The sequence below is a fragment of the Argopecten irradians genome, unplaced genomic scaffold, assembly GCF_041381155.1.
Source record: "Argopecten irradians isolate NY unplaced genomic scaffold, Ai_NY scaffold_0067, whole genome shotgun sequence".
Lineage (NCBI taxonomy): Eukaryota > Metazoa > Mollusca > Bivalvia > Pectinida > Pectinidae > Argopecten > Argopecten irradians.
Window position 1 is genome coordinate 63344 of NW_027187534.1, and position 20115 is coordinate 83458.

The window sequence follows — 20115 nt, forward strand, 5'->3', positions numbered from 1 at the left end:
GGAACTCGTGGTCTGGTTCCTAGTTCCGTATAAGCTTAAACGGAACTACCGTGACTGGTTCCTAGTACACGTTTAAGTTAAACGGAACTGGAGTCTAGGTGTTCCGTTTATTAGGATTCTGTATTAATCAATATCTCTAACTGCAATTTCAATTACCTATTATATACAGGAATCGAACTTAGAGCTTCCATGAATGAATAATACAGCACAGAATAAATCTCCTTATAACACAAGTTTCCTTAAACGGGATCTGACACCTAGACTTCCAGTTCCGTTTAACTTAAACGGAACTAGGAACCAGACCCGAGTTCCTTTAAGCTTATACGGAACTAGGAACCAGACCCGAGTTCCGTTTAACAAACATACTGGCCAACGAAGCTGGCCAACGAGCGGACGTCTGTTCCGTTTTATTACTGATTCCTATCTCTAACTGCATGTTTTAATTACCTATTATAAACAGAATCGAACTTAGAGCTTCCAATGAATAATACAGCACAGAATAAAAAATCTCCTTAACACAAGTATTTCCTTAAACGGATCTGACACCTAGACTCCAGTTCCGTTTAACTTAAACGGAACTAGGAACCAGACCCGAGTTCCGTTTAAGCTTTAAACGGAACTAGGAACCAGACCCGAGTTCCGTTTAACAAACATACTGGCCAACGAGCGGAGTTCCGTTTATTAGGATTCCTATCTCTAACTGCATGTTCAATTACCTATTATAAACAGGAATCGAACTTAGAGCTTCCATGAATAATACAGCACAGAATAAATCTCCTTAACACAAGTTTCCTTAAACGGATCTGACACCTAGACTCCAGTTCCGTTTAACTTAAACGGAACTAGGAACCAGACCCGAGTTCCGTTTAAGCTTATACGGAACTAGGAACCAGACCCGAGTTCCGTTTAACAAACATACTGGCCAACGAGCGGAGCAGTTCCGTTTTATTAGGATTCCTATCTCTAACTGCATGTTCAATTACCTATTATATACAGGAATCGAACTTAGAGCTTCCATGAATAATACAGCACAGAATAAATCTCCTTAACACAAGTTTCCTTAAACGGATCTGACACCTAGACTCCAGTTCCGTTTAACTTAAACGGAACTAGGAACCAGACCCGAGTTCCGTTTAAGCTTATACGGAACTTAGGAACCAGACCCGAGTTCCGTGTTAACAAACATACTGGCCAACGAGCGGAGTTCCGTTTATTAGGATTCCTATCTCTAACTGCATGTTCAATTACCTATTATATACAGGAATCGAACTTAGAGCTTCCATGAATAATACAGCACAGAATAAATCTCCTTAACAACAAGTTTCCTTAAACGGATCTGACACCTAGACTCCAGTTCCGTTTAACTTAAACGGAACTAGGAACCAGACCCGAGTTCCGTTTAAGCTTATACGGAACTAGGAACCAGACCCGAGTTCCGTTTAAACAAACATACTGGCCAACGAGCGGAGTTCCGTTTATTAGGATTCCTATCTCTCTAACTGCATGTTCAATTACCTATTATATACAGGAATCGAACTTGAGCTTCCATGAATAATACAGCACAGAATAAATCTCCTTAACACAAGTTTCCTTAAACGGATCTGACACCTAGACTCCAGTTCCGTTTAACTTAAACGGAACTAGGAACCAGACCCGAGTTCCGTTTAAGCTTATACGGAACTAGGAACCAGACCCGAGTTCCGTTTAACAAACATACTGGCCAACGAGTGGAGTTCCGTTTATTAGGATTCCTATCTCTAACTGCATGTTCAATTACCTATTATATACAGGAATCGAACTTAGAGCTTCCATGAATAATACAGCACAGAATTAATCTCCTTAACACAAGTTTCCTTAAACGGATCTGACACCTAGACTCCAGTTCCGTTTAACTTAAACGGAACTAGGAACCAGACCCGAGTTCCGTTTAAGCTTATAACGGAACTAGGAACCAGACCCGAGTTCCGTTTAACATAAAATACTGGTCAACCAGCTGGATTCCGTTTATTAAAATTTTCTACCTGTAAATAAGAATGTTTAATTACCATTTATAATTCTGAAATCGAACGTAAAGCTTCCATGAATAATACAACACTTCATTAATCTATATAACAGAATTTCTTCAGCGGTATTGACACCTAGACCCCAGTTCCGTTTAACATAAATCGGAACTAGAAACCAGACCCGAGTTCCGTTTAACACAAATACTGGTCAACCAGACCCGGGTTCCATTTATTTAGAATTCTACCTCTAATAAGATGATTTAATTACCATTGTAATACAGGAATCGAACTTAAAGCTTCCATGAAATAATACAACACAGAATTTCTTCAACGGGTTTGACACCTAGACCCTGGTTCCGTTTAACTTAAACGGAACTAGGAACCAGACCCGGGTTCTGTTTAAGCTCAAACAGAACTAGGAACCATATTCGAGTTCCGTTTATTTGATCGGAACTAGGAACCAGACCCGAGGTCAGTTTAGAGCCGACGCTTGCATAGATGTGACTTGTTTTACATTTATTTTTACAGGAATTGTCTTTGAAATTTCAGGACCAAAGTCAAAAAATCATTTCAATGTAGATTTCTTTACACGAAGTCGACAACGAGACCTGTTCTGTTCTGTTTTTAATACTATGTTTCGGATCTAGGAACCAAGTTCCTAGTATCAGTTTAATGCCGATTTTGGCCTATACTTGCCTTTTAAAGACTTTAATGAATATCCTGATGCTTAATAGTGCCCCGTGAATCGCAATACGGGTGCCTTATAGTAATCAGGTTGTCGGTCTATCTGTCCATCCGTCTGTACGTCCGTCCGTCCGTCCGTCCGTCCGTCCGACCGTCCGTCCGTCCGTCTCCTTTTATTAGTTTCTTTTTTTTTGTTACCAAGAAGTCTTAAATTGCATGACGTAGGTTACCTTAGTTGCCCTTGTTCTGCATATTACATTTTTTGGTGCCAATTGGGTCAATATGATGGCCGACAGAGAAACACGCTGTTGATTTTGGTAGTTGAAGATAAATTATCTCTATTAAGCAACCCAAGGATCTTTCAGAAATTTCAGAGGATGGTTTCCCCCTAGGTACCTAGTTTGTGTAAGCGGCAATTTTTGAACCGATCTATCAACAAGATTATCCCCAAATGGGCCATACAACTCAATCAAACAAAAACAACAAGATGCCAATAGGCAGCCATCTTTGATTTTAATATTTATTGTTTAAAAGGCAGAGAAAATAATCCACATTCGTCAGACATACATCATTCTTTGGTACGCTCAAAGAAACCTCTAAGAATATCTTGTAACATATACATGATACATCAAATCATTTCGAACATCAGAGCTTCAATTGTACAAATCATTGTCAAGATAATTACTTTTCCTGAATCTGCAAAGCATCTAGAGCGAGGGCCTATTTTAGACGTGTCAGTGTTCTAGTATTTTTACAGTAATCGCCTCCGGAACCTTTAGGGAACATATAATCACAGAAAAACTCAATATAGTGTGAGAAACGGAGTCGAAAAAACCATGCCCGAGTTCCGTTTTAAGATCATACGAATCTAGGAATTAGACCCGAGTTCCTTTTAACTCAACGCAATCACAAATTCCATATTCAGTTCACGTGGCTTTTTTTTACTGACCAATGAGTTCGTTTATTATGAATCCCACGTGTAATAAGATGCGTTTAACTGGACATTTTCATTGGACAATATGACGGATGTTTATCTAACAAGGAAAAGTGGTCAATGGCATTCATATCTTAACTCGAGTTATGAAGAAGAATTTTTTCCTCATGCCTCGCACGCTTAAGTTAGCCCTCCCTTTGCACTTCAGTTTTTTTTGGTCAAAGGACAAATCAAGCCCCCTGGTTATGCAATACAATCGATAGACTGCCGTCCTCTTTGCCGAGTGTCTGCTAAGCTTGAGTGGTTGAACTCTGGAAACTTGGTTCAATGAACCAGGTAGTGTTCTGGGCTCCAAGGAGCACCACACGATGGAGAGGCTGTTGCGTCTCTCCATCCAGGAATGTCATATATAAACTATGGAAAACATCTGCCCTGAACAGGACATTGAGAGGATAGGCTTCTTTGAAGGTGTCATTACCTCGTCAATGTTCAGACGTGGTCCCTTCTGCCTTTTTTGAAGAGAATTCAGACGTTGAAGTCCAATTACCTCACAGAGGTCAGCACCACCAAAAACGAAGGCTAGAAATTCTGCTCTCCCACTGTTATATGCGACCGAAGTCAAAGCCTTATTTCAATGGTAACATTGGGAAGGGTAAGAAGAGTAACAAACCATCATTTGGACAAAACGAAAAGTTCCTGATTCGTCTCTCCCGTCCTTGATCGTTCCATACGAAAGGTCTGTTCTTGAGAATTCAGCCAGTCTCAGATTCAAGTCCTCCTCTCGTAAATTAGGGCTTGGGTAAGGCAAAAACAATTCTCCATCTGTTAAGGTCCTCGATATTCCTCGTTTTCATCTCCCTGTAGGAGATCGTCAGTCCACCTTCTTTCTAGAGTCAATTGAAGGATATCACCCAGGACCCTTGAGCCCTTTCCGTAGTGAAGGAGCGGTTTGGCATTCCATACTTGCGGCATCCGCACTTTGTGTCAAAGTATGTTATTTTTTCCCTCCTTCGGGGGATCCGGAGATGTCAGTTTCCATCCGAGAGGAAGTAAGGACCATGCTTTTAAAGGGGCGCGATCGAGGAGAGGTGCCTATTTATGGACTACACACTCAGCTTCTATTCCAGAATAATTCTGATCCGCAAGAGGTTTGGAGCTTGGTGTCCCATCAACTGCTGCTGGTTGTAGTGTGATTTCTGCACTCTAGGAAGATATGTTCACAACATATGTCGACGAATTCCTAATGATCCATCTAGTTCGGGAATCTTTGGATCGGAACACCCATCTGGTCATGTAAACTTTTGCTTAGAGTTGACTTAGTTTCCTTTAAAGAGTAATGGGGTTCCCCTTCTTAAAACAGTGTCTTCTGGGAAACCGTTTCCACGCGGTTCATGGTATTGTCATTCCAACTTTATGAAGAAATTCGTAGAAGGCCAGAGATAATCCTCCTCTGACCTTCATCGGCTCGCCCCTCGTTGGTCTCTAAATATTCTGTGTTATCTCAACTCATGGGGTTTGCTCGGTGGTGTACTCTGCAAAGGCAATTACAAATGTATTTCGTTTTTCTCTGCAACATTTAAGAAGACTTCTGCATTCCAATGCGGTTTGAATGGCTAACGGCTACGGACAACTCTACAGTGGTCGCTTATCTGGAGAGAAAGGGACACCAGCTCACGTCCTTTGTGCCCTCGCTATCAGTATTTCCGTATTATTCCTATCTATAAGGAAATGGCCAAGTTAACAGATTTTAGTCAAGCATCTTCGAGGAAGCGCAAAATGTTCTGGCGGATAATCTCCAGGCGGCGCCGCTGGTTATATGACAGAACGGCATCTAAATCCCTCGACCTTTTTGCCTCTTTTCTCAATAATCCAGTTTGTCAACCTTTGTCTCTCCGTGGCAAACCAAATGGCTTGGGCCATGGACGCAGGGTTCTACAGAAGTTTCCGGAGCATTATTGCTCCTTCATTTCCGATAGAGCCACTCGTTGCCGCGCCAACCCTGGTTTTCGGAGCTCTTGTCGTTTCTGGTGGCTTGTCCTCTGGTTCTCCCACCAAAAACAAATGTCTTTCGTTAGCATCGGCCCCAGACGTTACCTTAACGCTTGGACGTGATTCTTCAGGGAGTCCTAGCTCAGTCAGGGCTTTTTCTTCGGATATGTTCAGCTCGCATCGCCCGATCAATTAGGTCGTTTTGTCCTCTGCCGCCCTACCAGTCACGCTGGAAGATCTTCTTTGATTGGCGTCAGGAAGATTGATCCGGTCATGGCCTCTGCCCAGCTGATTGCGAGTTTTCCTTCTCTGTCTTGTTTAGGGAGCACAATCATGTACTATTGCAGCTATCGCACAGCTATATTGCCAGTGTACTTTCTTTCCGTGGTAGACCAGAGGTAGGATCTTCATTTCTTTGTCTGTCTTGATTCGGGGGGTTCAATCTGGACAGGCCTAACGTACAGTAGTTAGCTCGCAACAGTGGAATCCCTAGAACTCGTTTTTAGAGTCATAAATGGGGGCTTCGGCTTCTAATGGGCCCTTTATGATCGGACTCCATAAAGTTTTAAAACTTTTAAGACTGTCTTTCTGCATGCTGTTTCCTCAGGCCACATGAGAAGTGATATTTATGCATTGTCTTTTCGCTCTTCGCGTATTTCACGGGCAAGAGCTAGCTCTGCCGTAACCCTTCTCACTGATCCTGAAATTTGGGCACCAAAGAAATTGCGGAAACCAGGTTTTGATCGCCCCATTCCATTAGAATCTCCTTTCCTGTCAGTCTCTATTGTAGGTCTGGGGAGAATTATCGGGATGCTTTTGTTCCTGTCGGGACCTTAAACACAGGGTCAGGGCAGGATATCTTACTTCCAGCTCCATCTCCCAACATTACCCTATGTCAGGGTGATCAAGATTGCTTATGAGGCCGTCGTAATGATCAATCTCATGCGGAATGCAAGGTGAGGGCTAATGAGGTTAGAGCCACCTTGCCGACCTCTTTTGGCTCTCCGCCAATAGGTCCTTGTTACCAGGACATCAACTGTCTCTTCTGCCGTTTGGCCCGCGTGGTCAGTCTACTTTCACCTCCGCGTTCTCTGTCCTTCCACTCTGATGCGGACTGTTTTCTGTCTGTGACTGTTCCTCCTCAGTAGACATTAAATGCATTTATGGTCTTTTAACCTTATGCAAGCAGTTTTCACAATGGTGCACCTCTTTCCACGGGAAGGTATTATCCGTTTTTTACCTTTGTTCATTCAACCCTGTTTTATATATTCTCTGCCTGGGGCCTGTCCCCTACAATTACCATTTGACTGGGGCTGCCTGGCTTCGGACTCGCCATTACGGTAAGAAAGACAAATTCGCATACTAAAGTTATAAGTAGCGTATTACTGAAAAGAAATTGAGGTTTTTCAATGTAAAACCAATTTACATGATGTAAAACTAACAATGACTTTATGGGATTCCACTCTTCTGTCCTCCCTCCCTTTTCCTCCTCGCAGTCATTTGGCCTCGTGGCTACATAGAGGTGTTTAGGAAGGGACATCATTCTATATACTCTCGTCGAGTACGAAATAAGGTACGCTTAGGTAGACGTGGATTCTCAAATATAAATGTTTTCAGGGCTATAAAAATTGTGTATGTAGTGAATTTGAATTCTAAAGTTATAGTAAGTATTATATCATGAAAGTGTGCTTAAACATTGTATAAAATAAAAAACTCTAATTTCCTTATAAAAGACTTCTTCTCTAAAACTTAACGCACGATATATAACAACTCATATTGACAAAGGTAGTATCTGTATGAGGTGAGGATACAAAATTATAAAAAAGGTGTGGCTTATCCCCTTGGGCCTGAGGGGCGGGGCCAAAAGGGGTCAATTTGTTTTATTTCCATATAAACGACTTTTTCTCTGAAATTAAGTATGGGATAGTACTCATATTGCGATGGTAAGCATCCTTAAGGAATTCAAAATTGTAAAAAATGCTGGGACTGACTCTCTACCACTATTGATTAGCACTCATAATCATATGATATTGAAAGCATCATTATATGATGGAGATTTAAAATTAAGCAAATCGTAGAGCCTGTTTTGCTATTTCCAATTGTAAGAGTTTTTTTGTGACAATTACTTCATAAAACAGGGGTGATTCTTCGTGATCTATTTTTGTTGACTCACGAAAAGGATATTCTTAACCAAGATCAATAGGTACAATATACATGTATATTTCGAAGGCAGTTTTTGGTTTATGCTTTGCAGTTCGATAAAATGCACATCAATTTAACAAGATATTAAAATATCAGAAAAATATGTAATTTGAAATACTCCGTCACACATAAAAATAAAAAAAAATGGGAGAAAAAAATAATCTGGAAATCTAAATATTTTCGATGAAGCATTTGTTACATTTAAAATTAAAAATAAAATCCTTTTTACCACGGGGATTAGATAAAGATATATGTAAAAATCGTATGTACTGGGCTTAAACGGTCTAGATCTGTTGCCAAGAATTTTCCATTTAACTTTCAAAGAGAATTCCGGTCTCATTCATGTAAACGCCAGCACGTCGCGTTATCGCATTAACCTTCACTCGGTCCTTTTGGACCAGTTGAGCTAAAATGAGTAAATGCTATGGCAATGCCAATTTAAAATTTATTGAAGGAGCAGGTCCATCCAGAATTTGTATATATGATCGAATATTACAATATTCGATATCAGGCCCTTCGGGTCAGAAGAGCTTTACAAATGTCGATGCAAGCGTGGGGTGTAAACTGGAACTCAGGGTCTGGATCCTAGTTCCTTATAAGCTTAAACACGGACAAGCGGGTCTGGTTCCTAGTTTCCGTTTAAGTTACACTGAACTGGAAGTCCTAGTTGTCAGATTCCTAATAAAAGGAAATCCATGTGTTATAGAGATAATTCTGTGTCGTATCGCTGCTGCTGAAAGCTCAGAAGTTCGATTCCGATATATAATATGTAATTGAACATTTCAATTAGAGGTAGTAAATCCAAATAAACGGAACTCGGCTCGTTGAGGCCAGTACTTTTGTTAAACGGAACTCGGGTCTGGTTCCTAGTTCCGTATAAGCATAAACGGAACTCGGGTCTGGTTCCTAGTTCCGTTTAAGCTTAAACGGAACTCGGGTCTGGTTCCTGGTTCCGTTTAAGTTAAAACGCAACTGGAGTCTAGTTGTCAGATCCGTTTAAAGGAAATCTGTGTTATAGAGAATTAATTCTGTGACGTATCGCTGCTGAAATGCTCTCAGAGTTCGATTCGCGATATATAATATGTAATTCGAACATCCAATTAGAGGTAGAAATCCTAGTAAACGGAACTCCGCACGTTGGCCAGTAGACTTTTGTTAAAACGGAACTCGGGTCTGGTTCCTAGTTCCGTATAAAGCTTAAACGGAACTGGGTCTGGTTCCTATTCCGTGTTAAGTTAAACGGAACTGGAGTCTAGTTGTCCAGATCCGTTTAAGGAAATCTGTGTTATATGAGATTAATTCTGTGTCGTATCGCTGCAGAAAGCTCAGAGTTCGATTCCGATATATAATATGTAATTGAACATTCAATTAGAGGTAGAAATCCTAATAAACGGAACTCGGCTCGTTGGCCAGTACTTTTGTTAAACGGAACTCGGGTCTGGTTCCTAGTTCCGTATAAGCTTAAACGGAACTCGGGTCTGGTTCCTAGTTCCGTTTAAGCTTAAACGGAACTGGGTCTGGTTCCTGGTTCCGTTTAATCGTTTTAAAATTATATTTGGTTAAGTTAAAAACGGAACTCGTTTCTGGTTCTGGTATCCGTATTAAAATGGAACTGAACTAGGAAAGATTCTCGCAATAACTATCAGCCCTAATTGAACAATTCCCAAGTTCTGACTATTGAAATAAAGAAAAGTCGTTAAAGCATGTTTTTGAACAAGGCTGCGTGAACTAGTTTCATTAACAATGTTAAATAAAATAAGTATCACGTTTTAGTTCCGATGTGGTTAAAAACAAACTTATATTCCTATACTTAATTACTATTTCTGTTTACAAGACATGGATTTTCACGAGAATTTTATATTTCAGGTCATAAGAATTATACTGGATACATTGACACCATTTGTACCAGCCTCCTTTAGCCATCCAAGTTGGCCCGACTGTTCACTTTAAAGGTAGGTTTCGCTTAACCAAATAAATATTTTTTGTAAAATCTGATAAACGGAAGAAAAGATGAAAAAACATATCAAAAATACCTCAATTTGATTTCTTTATACGTTTGAGATTGAACAAATGTGTCTTAAATACAAATTTGAAGGAAATCCTTGATTTATTACGGTGTCCGTCAGACAAAATAGTATGCAAATGTGTAGTCGAAGTTTCGCGCATGCGCATTGTTACGCACTAAAAGTAAACAGAATGGCTGAACGAAAGTGTGTGAGATAAAAAAAAAATATATCTGAATCGGCAACAAAGTGGAGGAAATTATAATGGAATCGGTAGCACCCTAGGAGATTTACAGGGAATTAAATTCAGAGATGGCATGTAGCGATTGAAGAAACAGAAGCCAAATCTCAAGCGGAACTTGCCCGGATCTGTTGGGACTCGTGTAACGGCGTTGCACGTGGTGAGTTAAATTTCAAACACATATGCCTGCGCACATACAGCCGCAGACTAATTACATGTATGTTTGGTGTACTAAGCTAGCTAGCGTATGTAAGTTACATGTGAAGTGTTTTAGCATATATGATATGTATAAACAGTCCATCGTACTTCGATTTGTTCTTGGTTTTTTTTTAACTAAACATGCCGTGGCAAACTGTCACTGCCATCTGACTTTTTGTTGCACGCTTCCGTTTGTTGCTGCGGCCTCGTTTTGGAAAAAAATACGTCATGTTCTATGTAAAGCTTCTATCGCTCTATAAGCTAGGCAACTGACCACCCATATTGTTCGCTGTATGCATTGAAAATGATCTGAAGATTATATCTATGTACAGGATAAATTTCATTTTCCGTAGTCTTTATATTTCATTGGGCGAAACCTACCCCAATTGGACGTGGTTTTACCTCCAACATCGGGAACCACATTGCAATTCATAAATATATATTTGCACCTATCTTTTCACCAGAGCGTTTGTTATATAAATGAATAACGAATTAGTAATTACGTCTTTCATGTATACACATATGTATTTGAATAAGAGTTCAACGTGCACGTGAGAAAACTACCCTTGATATTTTTTATTTCTGAAATTGCAACAAAAGTATATCATTACCATATTTCTTCATATGGTTTTTGTAATTATCTATTATGACTGTTTTAAAAAGTTATACATAAAAATATGGCACGTAACATGTAGATGATATAACTTTCATAACTGATATTGTCGATACTAAATGCTGTTATCCAATTTTAAATCATATTCACGATAATTTAACTTTTACTGCACATGTGTGGACAAATGAACACGTGTACATGTTCCTGGGTTATATAACTCGTGTTCATAATCAGAAGTCATGTTGAAACATGAAAATCGAGGTCTCACGATATCTTACGTCGCACGCGCACCATATCTACGCGAGAAAGGCGTGTGGATTAACAGAATGAATATTAGAGATCAGAGAACGTATGATAGTAAACGAAATCACTACTCTTGTTCTTTCTTGCCTAGGTATGCGGGTATATATGTACATTTAAATGTATTAAAAATTGATGATTCTGAATATAAAGGCAAATAATTGGAGTTAAAAAAATATGTGTTGATTCTTTTAATAATGCAAAATCAAAGTAATTATGACATCTTTATAATTTACTCTGTTGGTTGCTATTCATATTGAACTATCAAACTTAATTGTTTAACACCTGCACCGTTTGAACTGTTATTTATATGCATGTACATTTTCATATTATGTTCATGTATATATGAAAGCCGTAATTACAAAATTGTTATGCCTTTATATAACAAACGCTCCGGTGGTGAGATTGATATATTTATGAATTCCAATGCGGTTTCCTACCTTGGAGATATAACCACGTCCCGGGAGGATTTCACTCAAAGATTAAACCAATCTTGATTGTAGATTCGTTATTCCTTTATATAACAAACGCTCCAGTAAAAAGATAGATACAAATATATATTTATGAATTCCAATGCGCTTTCCGACGTTGGAGGTAAAACCATGTTCTGGGAGGATCAATACTTATAGATTGAACCAATATTAGTTGTACATGGCCATTAAAACCGTTATAAAAATCGTTATGTCTTTATATATCAAACGATACGGTTAAAAGATAAATGCAAATATATATTTTTATGAAATTCAATCTATTTCCCGACTTTGGAGATGAAACCATGATCCGTGGGGGATATTCCCTCAAATGGTACAAAACACGTGGCATTTTGTAGTAAAAACGTAGTAAAAAGAGTCACTTGCTTATACTTCATTCATGCCATTGGCCGAAATATGAAGGTGTATTAGGAGTAACTAGTGATCACGTGATTGTGTTATACTGCCACAGGTCAGAGAAATCACTATATTTGGAAGTAAACACACAATCACGTGATATTTTGTTACCCATAAAACAATTTCATATTTTGGCCAATGGCATGAAGGAGATATAAGCACGTGACTCGTTTTACTACTTCTTTACTACAAAAACCGAGTGTTTTGTACCATTTGGGGGAATATCTTCCCGCGGATCGTGGTTTCATTTTCAAAGTCGGGCCCATATTGAATTTCATAAATATATATTTGCATCTAAATTTTCACCGAAGCGTTTGTTATATAAAGGCATAATGTTTTTAGGTCATCTGACCCGAAGGGTCAGGATGACCTATAGTCGTCATGTTTCGTCCGTCGTCATCCGCCGTGCGCCGTGCGTTAATTTTATCCATTTTGAACTTCTCAAGCTCTACCAGTGTGATTTGGCTGAAACTTGCCTGAAATGATCTTGACATGGTCCCGAAAAAGCGTTCTTATTTTTCGGGTCGATCCGAAATCCAAGATGGTCGCCACAGCCGCCATCTTGAAAACACATTTTTAACTTCTTCTGAAGTTCTACCGGTGAGATTTAGCTGAAACTTGCATGAAATTATCCTGACATGGTCCCGACAAAGTGTTGTTATTTTTCGGGTCGATCCGAAATCCAAGATGGCCGCCACAGCCGCCATCTTGAAAACACAATTTGAACTTCTTCTCAAGCTCTACCGGTGCGATTTGGCTGAAACTTGCATGAAATGATCCTGACATGGTCCCGACGAAAAAGTGTTCTTATTTTTCGGGTCGATCCGAAATCCAAGATGGCCGCCACAGCCGCATCTTGAAAACACATTTTGAACTTCTTCTCAAGCTCTACCGGTGCGATTTGGCTGAAACTTGCATGAAATGATCCTGACATGGTCCCGACAAAGTGTTGTTATTTTTCGGTCGATCCGAAATCCAAGATGGCCGCCACAGCCATCTTGAAAACACATTTTGAACTTCTTCTCAAGTTCTACCGGTGCGATTTGGCTGAAACTTGCATGAAATGATCCCAACATGGTCCGACAAAGTGTTGTTATTTTTCGGGTCGATCCGAAATCCAAGATGGCCGCCACAGCCGCCATCTTGAAAACACATTTTGAACTTCTTCTCAAGTTCTACCGTTGCGATTTGGCTGAAACTTGCATGAAATGATCCTGACATGGTCCCGACAAAGTGTTGTTATTTTTCGGGTCGATCCGAAATCCAAGATGGCCGCCACAGCCGCCATCTTGAAAACACATTTTGAACTTCTTCTCAAGTTCTACCGGTGCGATTTGGCTGAAACTTGCATGAAATGATCCTGACATGGTCCCGACAAAGTGTTGTTATTTTTCGGGTCGTTCCGAAATCCAAGATGGCCGCCACAGCCGCCATCTTGAAAACAACATTTTGAACTTCTTCTCAAGTTCTTACCAGTGCGATTTGGCTGAAACTTGCATAAATGATCCTAACATGGTCCCGACAAAGTGTTGTTATTTTTCGGGTCGATCCGAAATCCAAGATGGCCGCCACAGCCGCCATTTTGAAAACACATTTTGAACTTCTTCTCAAGTTCTACTGGTGCGATTTGGCTGAAACTTGCATGAAATGATCCTGACAAGGTCCGACAAAGTGCTGTTATTTTTTCGGGTTGATCTGAAATCCAAGATGGCCGCCACAGCCGCCATCTTGAAATACATTTTTGAACTTCTTCTCAAGTTCTACCGTGCCATTTCGCTGAAACTTGCATGAAACGATTAGTCTAGATGATCTTTAAGGCCCTTGTGGCCTCTTGTTATTTGGTTCGTTAAATGACCATGTACTCCCGACAAAGTATTGTTTATCCTTGGAGTGAAAATCCAAGATGGGCCATTATACCTCCTTGTCGGAACCATGATTGATCCCGACAAATTGTTGTATTTTCTCTGTTATCTTCACCGACCGGTTTGTTAGCTTTTAAAGGCATAAAATTTGTTGATAAATTACATTTCATGTACATCACATATGTATATATTTTCGGGTTGATTACACGAAATGTTAACATTTTTCTACCAAATTGAAAAACGATTTTGAACTTACTCAAGTTCTACTATACCATCTACGGCAAACTTGCTGTCTAAATCCTGAGCTCATTATTCCCGACATAAGTGTTGTTATTTTTCGGGGTCTGATCTTTTATACAATTTTTAAATTCATTATTTCACGAGTAAAATAAATCTTTTAACTACACATGCGTGGACAAATGATTGGATTATGTAAACACGTTTTACATAATCATAAGCGAAAATGGCACAATATCAGTCGCACGCCACCAATGTGAAAACAAATTTGAATGAATTCAAGGCAACGAAACACCCTACAATGTATCATGTTATAACTTTTCTATTTCAAAACATTTGGTGCGATTAATTGAAGCACTGATATTCTTTTGTTAATCATTCAAAAATTGATCCCACCTCTCTTTTCTCAAGTTCACTGTCCTGTCTCAAATACAAATTTATATATTTTATATCAAATGCCATTGTCTAAGTTTGATTTGATAAACATTGTGCCCATCAATTCACATTTTGCAAGATGGCGCATCAGCGCTGATATCGCCATCTTGAAAAACATTTTGAACTTCTTCTATTCTTTAAGTTCTATCGGTCTGCGATTTTGGGCTAAACTTGCATGAAATGATCCCCATATGGTACCGACAAAGTGTTGTTATTAAAACGAGTCACGATGCCAAAATCTCAAGATCTTGTGGCCAAAATATGAAAATTGTATTTTGTGTTAATGATCACGTGATTGTTTATGTTTACTTTTACCATGAATTGCTGAAACTTCATGGTTAACTTCCCATGATACGACACTGTCATAACTATGTCCAGAAAAGTATTCCCTTTACACAATGTCTGCATATGAAAACATATTTATCTCATTATGAATTGCAGCTTTAACGATGGTTATTTCCTATATGTTAAAAATTGCAAAAGCTCAAAAAAATTTTTTGATAATTGTTGTTTGCTCAGTTCATTTGTGAATAAACACATTAATTTCTTCATCCTTTTCTAGGCTACTTTCGTCTCGGTCTCCATTGACATAACCACATTCCCTGTTGGTCGTCGGAAATCCCATATGGGGCAGTTGACATATATTGGGTCTTTATTTTTTCATATCTGTTTTCCTTATCCACCATCAAAATGGCACATAATGGGTAGAGGCATCATTGAAGTATCTCATATAGGGTAAATTGATACCTTTGGGTACTAAAAAACATCTTACACATTTCAATAAATCAGGTATTATGTGGGTTATATTTTCCATAGGTAGGGAGAGATGAAATCTCCACCAAAAATACACAACTACGGCACTAGCCTGATTTACATGCATATATTGAACATTTTGGAATAAAATGCGGAAATGTTCGGGATCAGTATTTTGGTGCTTTTGACTTAATGTGCATGGCAACAGAAAAACAACATCAGAAATAGAAGGTCATCAATACCAAAATGTACAACAAAAGTTCTTAACTGATTTATGTACAAAATGTATACAGACAGTTTCCTATTACAAGGAGATTATAGAATATCACATACACAATACAACACAGGGGAAGTCGTCCTTAAAGACCCACTACCTATCCGAAATGGCTTTTAATTTTTAAAATGGGAATGTAAAACAAGATCGATATTTTTGTAGAGTCTTAAAAATTATTAACTTACCGTTAATACTACATTTATCATCACCTTCTGAACGATTTGATTGAAATAAATAAGATGTTCATTTTCATAACGCGGGTCGTATTATGTTTCCCGCCGTCGTCCTAAATACCGGGCGGTAGTTGACTATCACTGCGCCAGACGGCAAAACAGCGAATTGACTCTCCACTGTTTTCATATATTACGCAGGAAATCTTGCATATGCTTGGTGTCGTAACCTTATTTTAGGTCATCGGTACGCATTTTCTGATGTTATTTATGTTTTTTAAGAAACCTTTATATTTTGCTCCGGAAAGGTAATGGGCCTTTAAATGACCCTAGCTGTTAATTAAACGTTTAGTATACTAAATCAAACCTATTACAACTATACTTTTATTACGTCATATGGACTAATGTAGACAATGTATAACAAAATAGACTTTGATTAAATCCTCCAGTCTTTCTCGCATTTCCACAGGAACTTCCGGTTCTGTGATTTTTCACGGGATGATGTGTCAATGAAGATACAAAAGCTTATTTAGGAACCATCACTACTCTCGCCTGCTTGATACAGTGAGTGCAATTCTAGAAGGGAAAGCCCATTCAGTGGTCAAATCTATTAACACTAGAGTTCCATCGCCTACAGAAGCCATTGAGGAAGAGAAAATGCTATCGGTACAAGAGAGAGTTCCCTCGCCTACGGAAGCTATTAAGGAAGGGAAACCCCTGTCAGTTATTACCTCCATTCAACAGAGAGTTCCATCTCCAACAGAACTCATTGAGGACACTAAAGCTCCCTCTGTTGTCAAATCTATTACAGAGAGAGTTATCGCACCTACAGACACCAACGACGAAAGAAAAACTCTAACATCAGTTACCCCTATTGAGGAAACTAAAGCGCCCTCTGTCGTAAAGTTCATCAAAGAGAAAGCTCCTTTACCTACCACTTCCACTGAAGAAGTACTCCCCAAACCTACCGAATCCATTGCAGGAAACGTCTCCACCTCGCCTTCTGAAAAAGACATCAGAAAATTGCACACGCCCACCGATTCGCCGCTGTCTTCATCCCAACACTGGGTCGAGTGTCCCATACTGGAAGGACTTATGGACCGCTACATGTCTGGGTTTCCGGACATAGCGTATGCAGTAGGTAAATATCAACGAGCTATCCAAATTTTTGTAAGAGTCACAAACGTTACTAGCTTATTATTTATACTACACTTGTCATCACCTTCTGAACAATAAATTGAAATAAATATATGTTAAATTTTAAAACGCGGGTCGTATTTCCAGCCGTCATCCTAATTACCGCGCCGTTAGTTGGCTATCACTGCGTCAGACAGAATAACAGTAAAAAGAATCTTACCTGCATAACAGTCGATGAATCATTACGTCACAGGCATCTGACAATTAGTTACAGTTTATATAATTATGAACTATGTACAGCATGATTTTTACTGATTTTTGATCTGGACCCCTAACACGCCTAAAATGGTCTAAGGGCACCCTGAGTGGGTCCATAATTATATAAACTGTAACTAATTCTCAGAATCCCTGTGTGTTACGTGTAGCAATGGTAATTAATTTACTAACATTTTCCCGTTTTAAGATTCATTTCAGATTCCCCAAACAGTGTTCCGACCCATGTTACGAAGATCAGTTATTGTCTCTCGTCTTGTGGAAAACACTGATGTCGCTTTGGACGTGCTCGTCAGTGACATAGCACAGGTATTCCTTATAATCCGTTTTTGCTTATTACACTTCGAGGAAAAATAGCATAGATTACCTAATGGAACACATTTATGCTCAACAGAGAGAGATATGGAGATAGATAGAGAGAGAGAGAGAGAGAGAGAGAGAGAGAGATAAAGAGGTGAATGGGAGTGGATAAAATACCAGTAGTTTCTCATTTATGATGGAGGTATTCCTGAACAATCAAGTTTCTTATTTACGTTCATTTATGATGCAGGTATTTCTTGACAATCAAGTGAATTGTACAGTCACAATGTACCAAAGAGTTTTTATATGTAAGTATATACTTCATTTAAAGTGAACAGTCGGGCAAGGATGGCTGAAGTTGGTAAAAATGGTGTGAATGTATCCAGTATAATTTCTTATGAAATGGAAAAATAAGATCTCTCGTCAAAATCTGTCTGCGTACGAAGAAATTAATTTAAAGTATAGACATTCTAAAACGTCCTCCCGGCTCACTATGTCCGTGGTTACATTTCCACGCAGCCTCGCTTTCAATGCTTTCAACTTTTCTTTACTTTAATGGTCAGAACTGGGAAACTAAGCAGAACTTGACCGTCGTATTAATATGTGAGAACTTTTGGAAGGCCAATGAACGCATTTAGACTGGTTCTCTTTGCCCGACTATTCACTTTAAAACAGTCAAAAAAAAAGTCCCAAGGCATTTATTACATGCCCGTTCCCGGCTTAATATTACTGTCGTTATATCCGCCCCATGTGAAGGGATCAAGAAATGCTTTCAAACTTTTAATTTCACATTTCCAATTCCGGGATTACACCATATTAAAGGACTAAGAAACATATGGTGGCTCAAATATACCGGATTTTTCATGAATGGGTGGCATTTAAAATTCAGCATATGTATACACCCTATCAAAAGACCGCTCAATGTTATAGAAACAATTAAAAAATACAAAATAAAAAATAAAAAAAAAATAAAAAAAAATAACCCTGATATTCTAGATTTTTGTATACATTTAAGTCTATAATTTCGCGTTTTAATCGTGTTCTATTCTAGACACAAGCATCATATTGCATTTTATTCATATTACAGATGCGATGAAAAAACAGCTTGACGAAATGACCGCTCCAAACGACAGGTCCATGCTGGGGAGAATTGTCCGAATAATGATAAGTCACTTCCCGTCCAGACCGGATATGATTCCGTTGGGTGAACAAATCGTACATGATGTGCACGGAAATGTTTTCAACGATATCATCAACATTATTCAGCGTTTGGAGTTTCGTTGTACGTACTCGATTCAATAATATGAATCATGCACGTCATGGGATGAGCGAAGCTCTCCTTCTTTATTGTCTTTTCTATTTCAAGTACATTTGTAGAAGACATAATTTAAAATGACGTATTTTAAAGTAGACCTATTAGTATAGGTAAATAATGATTGTCAAGCATAATAAAAACTTTAAAATACACAGAAATCAGTATTCTGATTTTGGACGTTGATTTTCTGTGTCCATGCAGCGTCACAGACCTGGGGTGCCGCGTATGCAATCCTATGATTTTCGCGCCATTTGTTGACTTGATGTGACGTCATGATTCCTTGTGCTCATCTTTCGCTTGGTGGATATTTTGACTTGATATTCCAAAGATTATGATTTCCAAAACTGTTATTATTAATATTTTTAAAAACAAATGTTAAATTGCTCCTGTTAATGTATTTTCATTAGTTAAATATATTTACTGTGGAGAGCAGAACCGGAACAGGTTAAACCCGAAGTACAAAAAAAAATAACCATCCATGCATGCAGGCCATTGATCTCTTCTTCTTCTCCTTCTTCTTCCAGGTCTAGAATCAGACTCAAATGATTTATCTCGCTAATAAATCGTTAGACTGAGGACGTGGTTGGTATTGCAATTATGAAAATTAGCCTGAATATATATTTTGCATCAGACATGAAAAATCCTGAAACAAACATTTTCGTTCGGCTTGCTTTCATTTCAATGATTTGTAAAATGTCCATGTTAATTTTATTCAGATTTAGACTGGGTCTTGCACTTCGTCAGAATTGAAATGCGCACAGCTTTGGATTCTAATAGTCATCTAGCTGTCCCTGAGGTGACGGATGCAATGGAAACTGTTCTAAGGAACATTTTCCAAGGGTTTCCACAACTGACATCGTGCAGCACAGCTTCCGACATTCTCCATATCCATGAAGCTGTGGCTGGCCAGTTTGCTGATCAGTAAGTATAATGTTGTACACCTGTTTGAAACAATTAGGGACTGAGAATTTGTTCTATTTTTATTTACACATATTTTATTGTAATATATAAATATGATAATTAGTGACAGTTGACACAAGCAATTGTTTTTATACATTGTATTTACAGCATAAAATTATAAAGTCATATATTTATGGTTTTTATTAAAATGAATAGTCGGGCAAAGAAAACCAGTCAAAATGCGTTCATTGACCTTCCAAAAGTTCTCACATATTAATACGACGGCCAAGTTCTGCTTACGTTTCCCAGTTCTGACCATTAAAGTAAAGGAAAGTTGAAAGCATTGAAAGCGAGGCTGCGTGAAAATGTAACCACGGACATAGTCAGCCGGGAGGACATTTTAGG

At 38.8% G+C, this 20115-nt stretch overlaps 1 protein-coding gene across 1 annotated transcript; it reads left to right on the forward strand.

The window, feature by feature from the left end:
• Nucleotides 1–16280: 16280 nt before the first annotated feature.
• Nucleotides 16281–19750, forward strand: LOC138311624 (uncharacterized). Its single transcript, XM_069252898.1, has 5 exons — nucleotides 16281–16926; nucleotides 17386–17504; nucleotides 17746–17803; nucleotides 18583–18777; nucleotides 19527–19750. The coding sequence occupies exons 1-5, from the start codon at nucleotides 16443–16445 to the stop codon at nucleotides 19733–19735; spliced, it is 1065 nt and encodes a 354-aa protein (XP_069108999.1). The 5' UTR covers nucleotides 16281–16442; the 3' UTR covers nucleotides 19736–19750.
• Nucleotides 19751–20115: the final 365 nt, after the last annotated feature.

Excerpts from the sequence above, each read along its gene's own strand:
- LOC138311624 (XM_069252898.1), top strand. The coding sequence starts at position 16,443 with ATGCTATCGGTACAAGAGAGAGTTCCCTCGCCTACGGAAGCTATTAAG. Across the intron at positions 16,927-17,385 it reads GGACATAGCGTATGCAGTAG|ATTCATTTCAGATTCCCCAA; the intron begins GTAAATATCAAC and ends TCCCGTTTTAAG. Across the intron at positions 17,804-18,582 it reads GTACCAAAGAGTTTTTATAT|ATGCGATGAAAAAACAGCTT; the intron begins GTAAGTATATAC and ends TTCATATTACAG.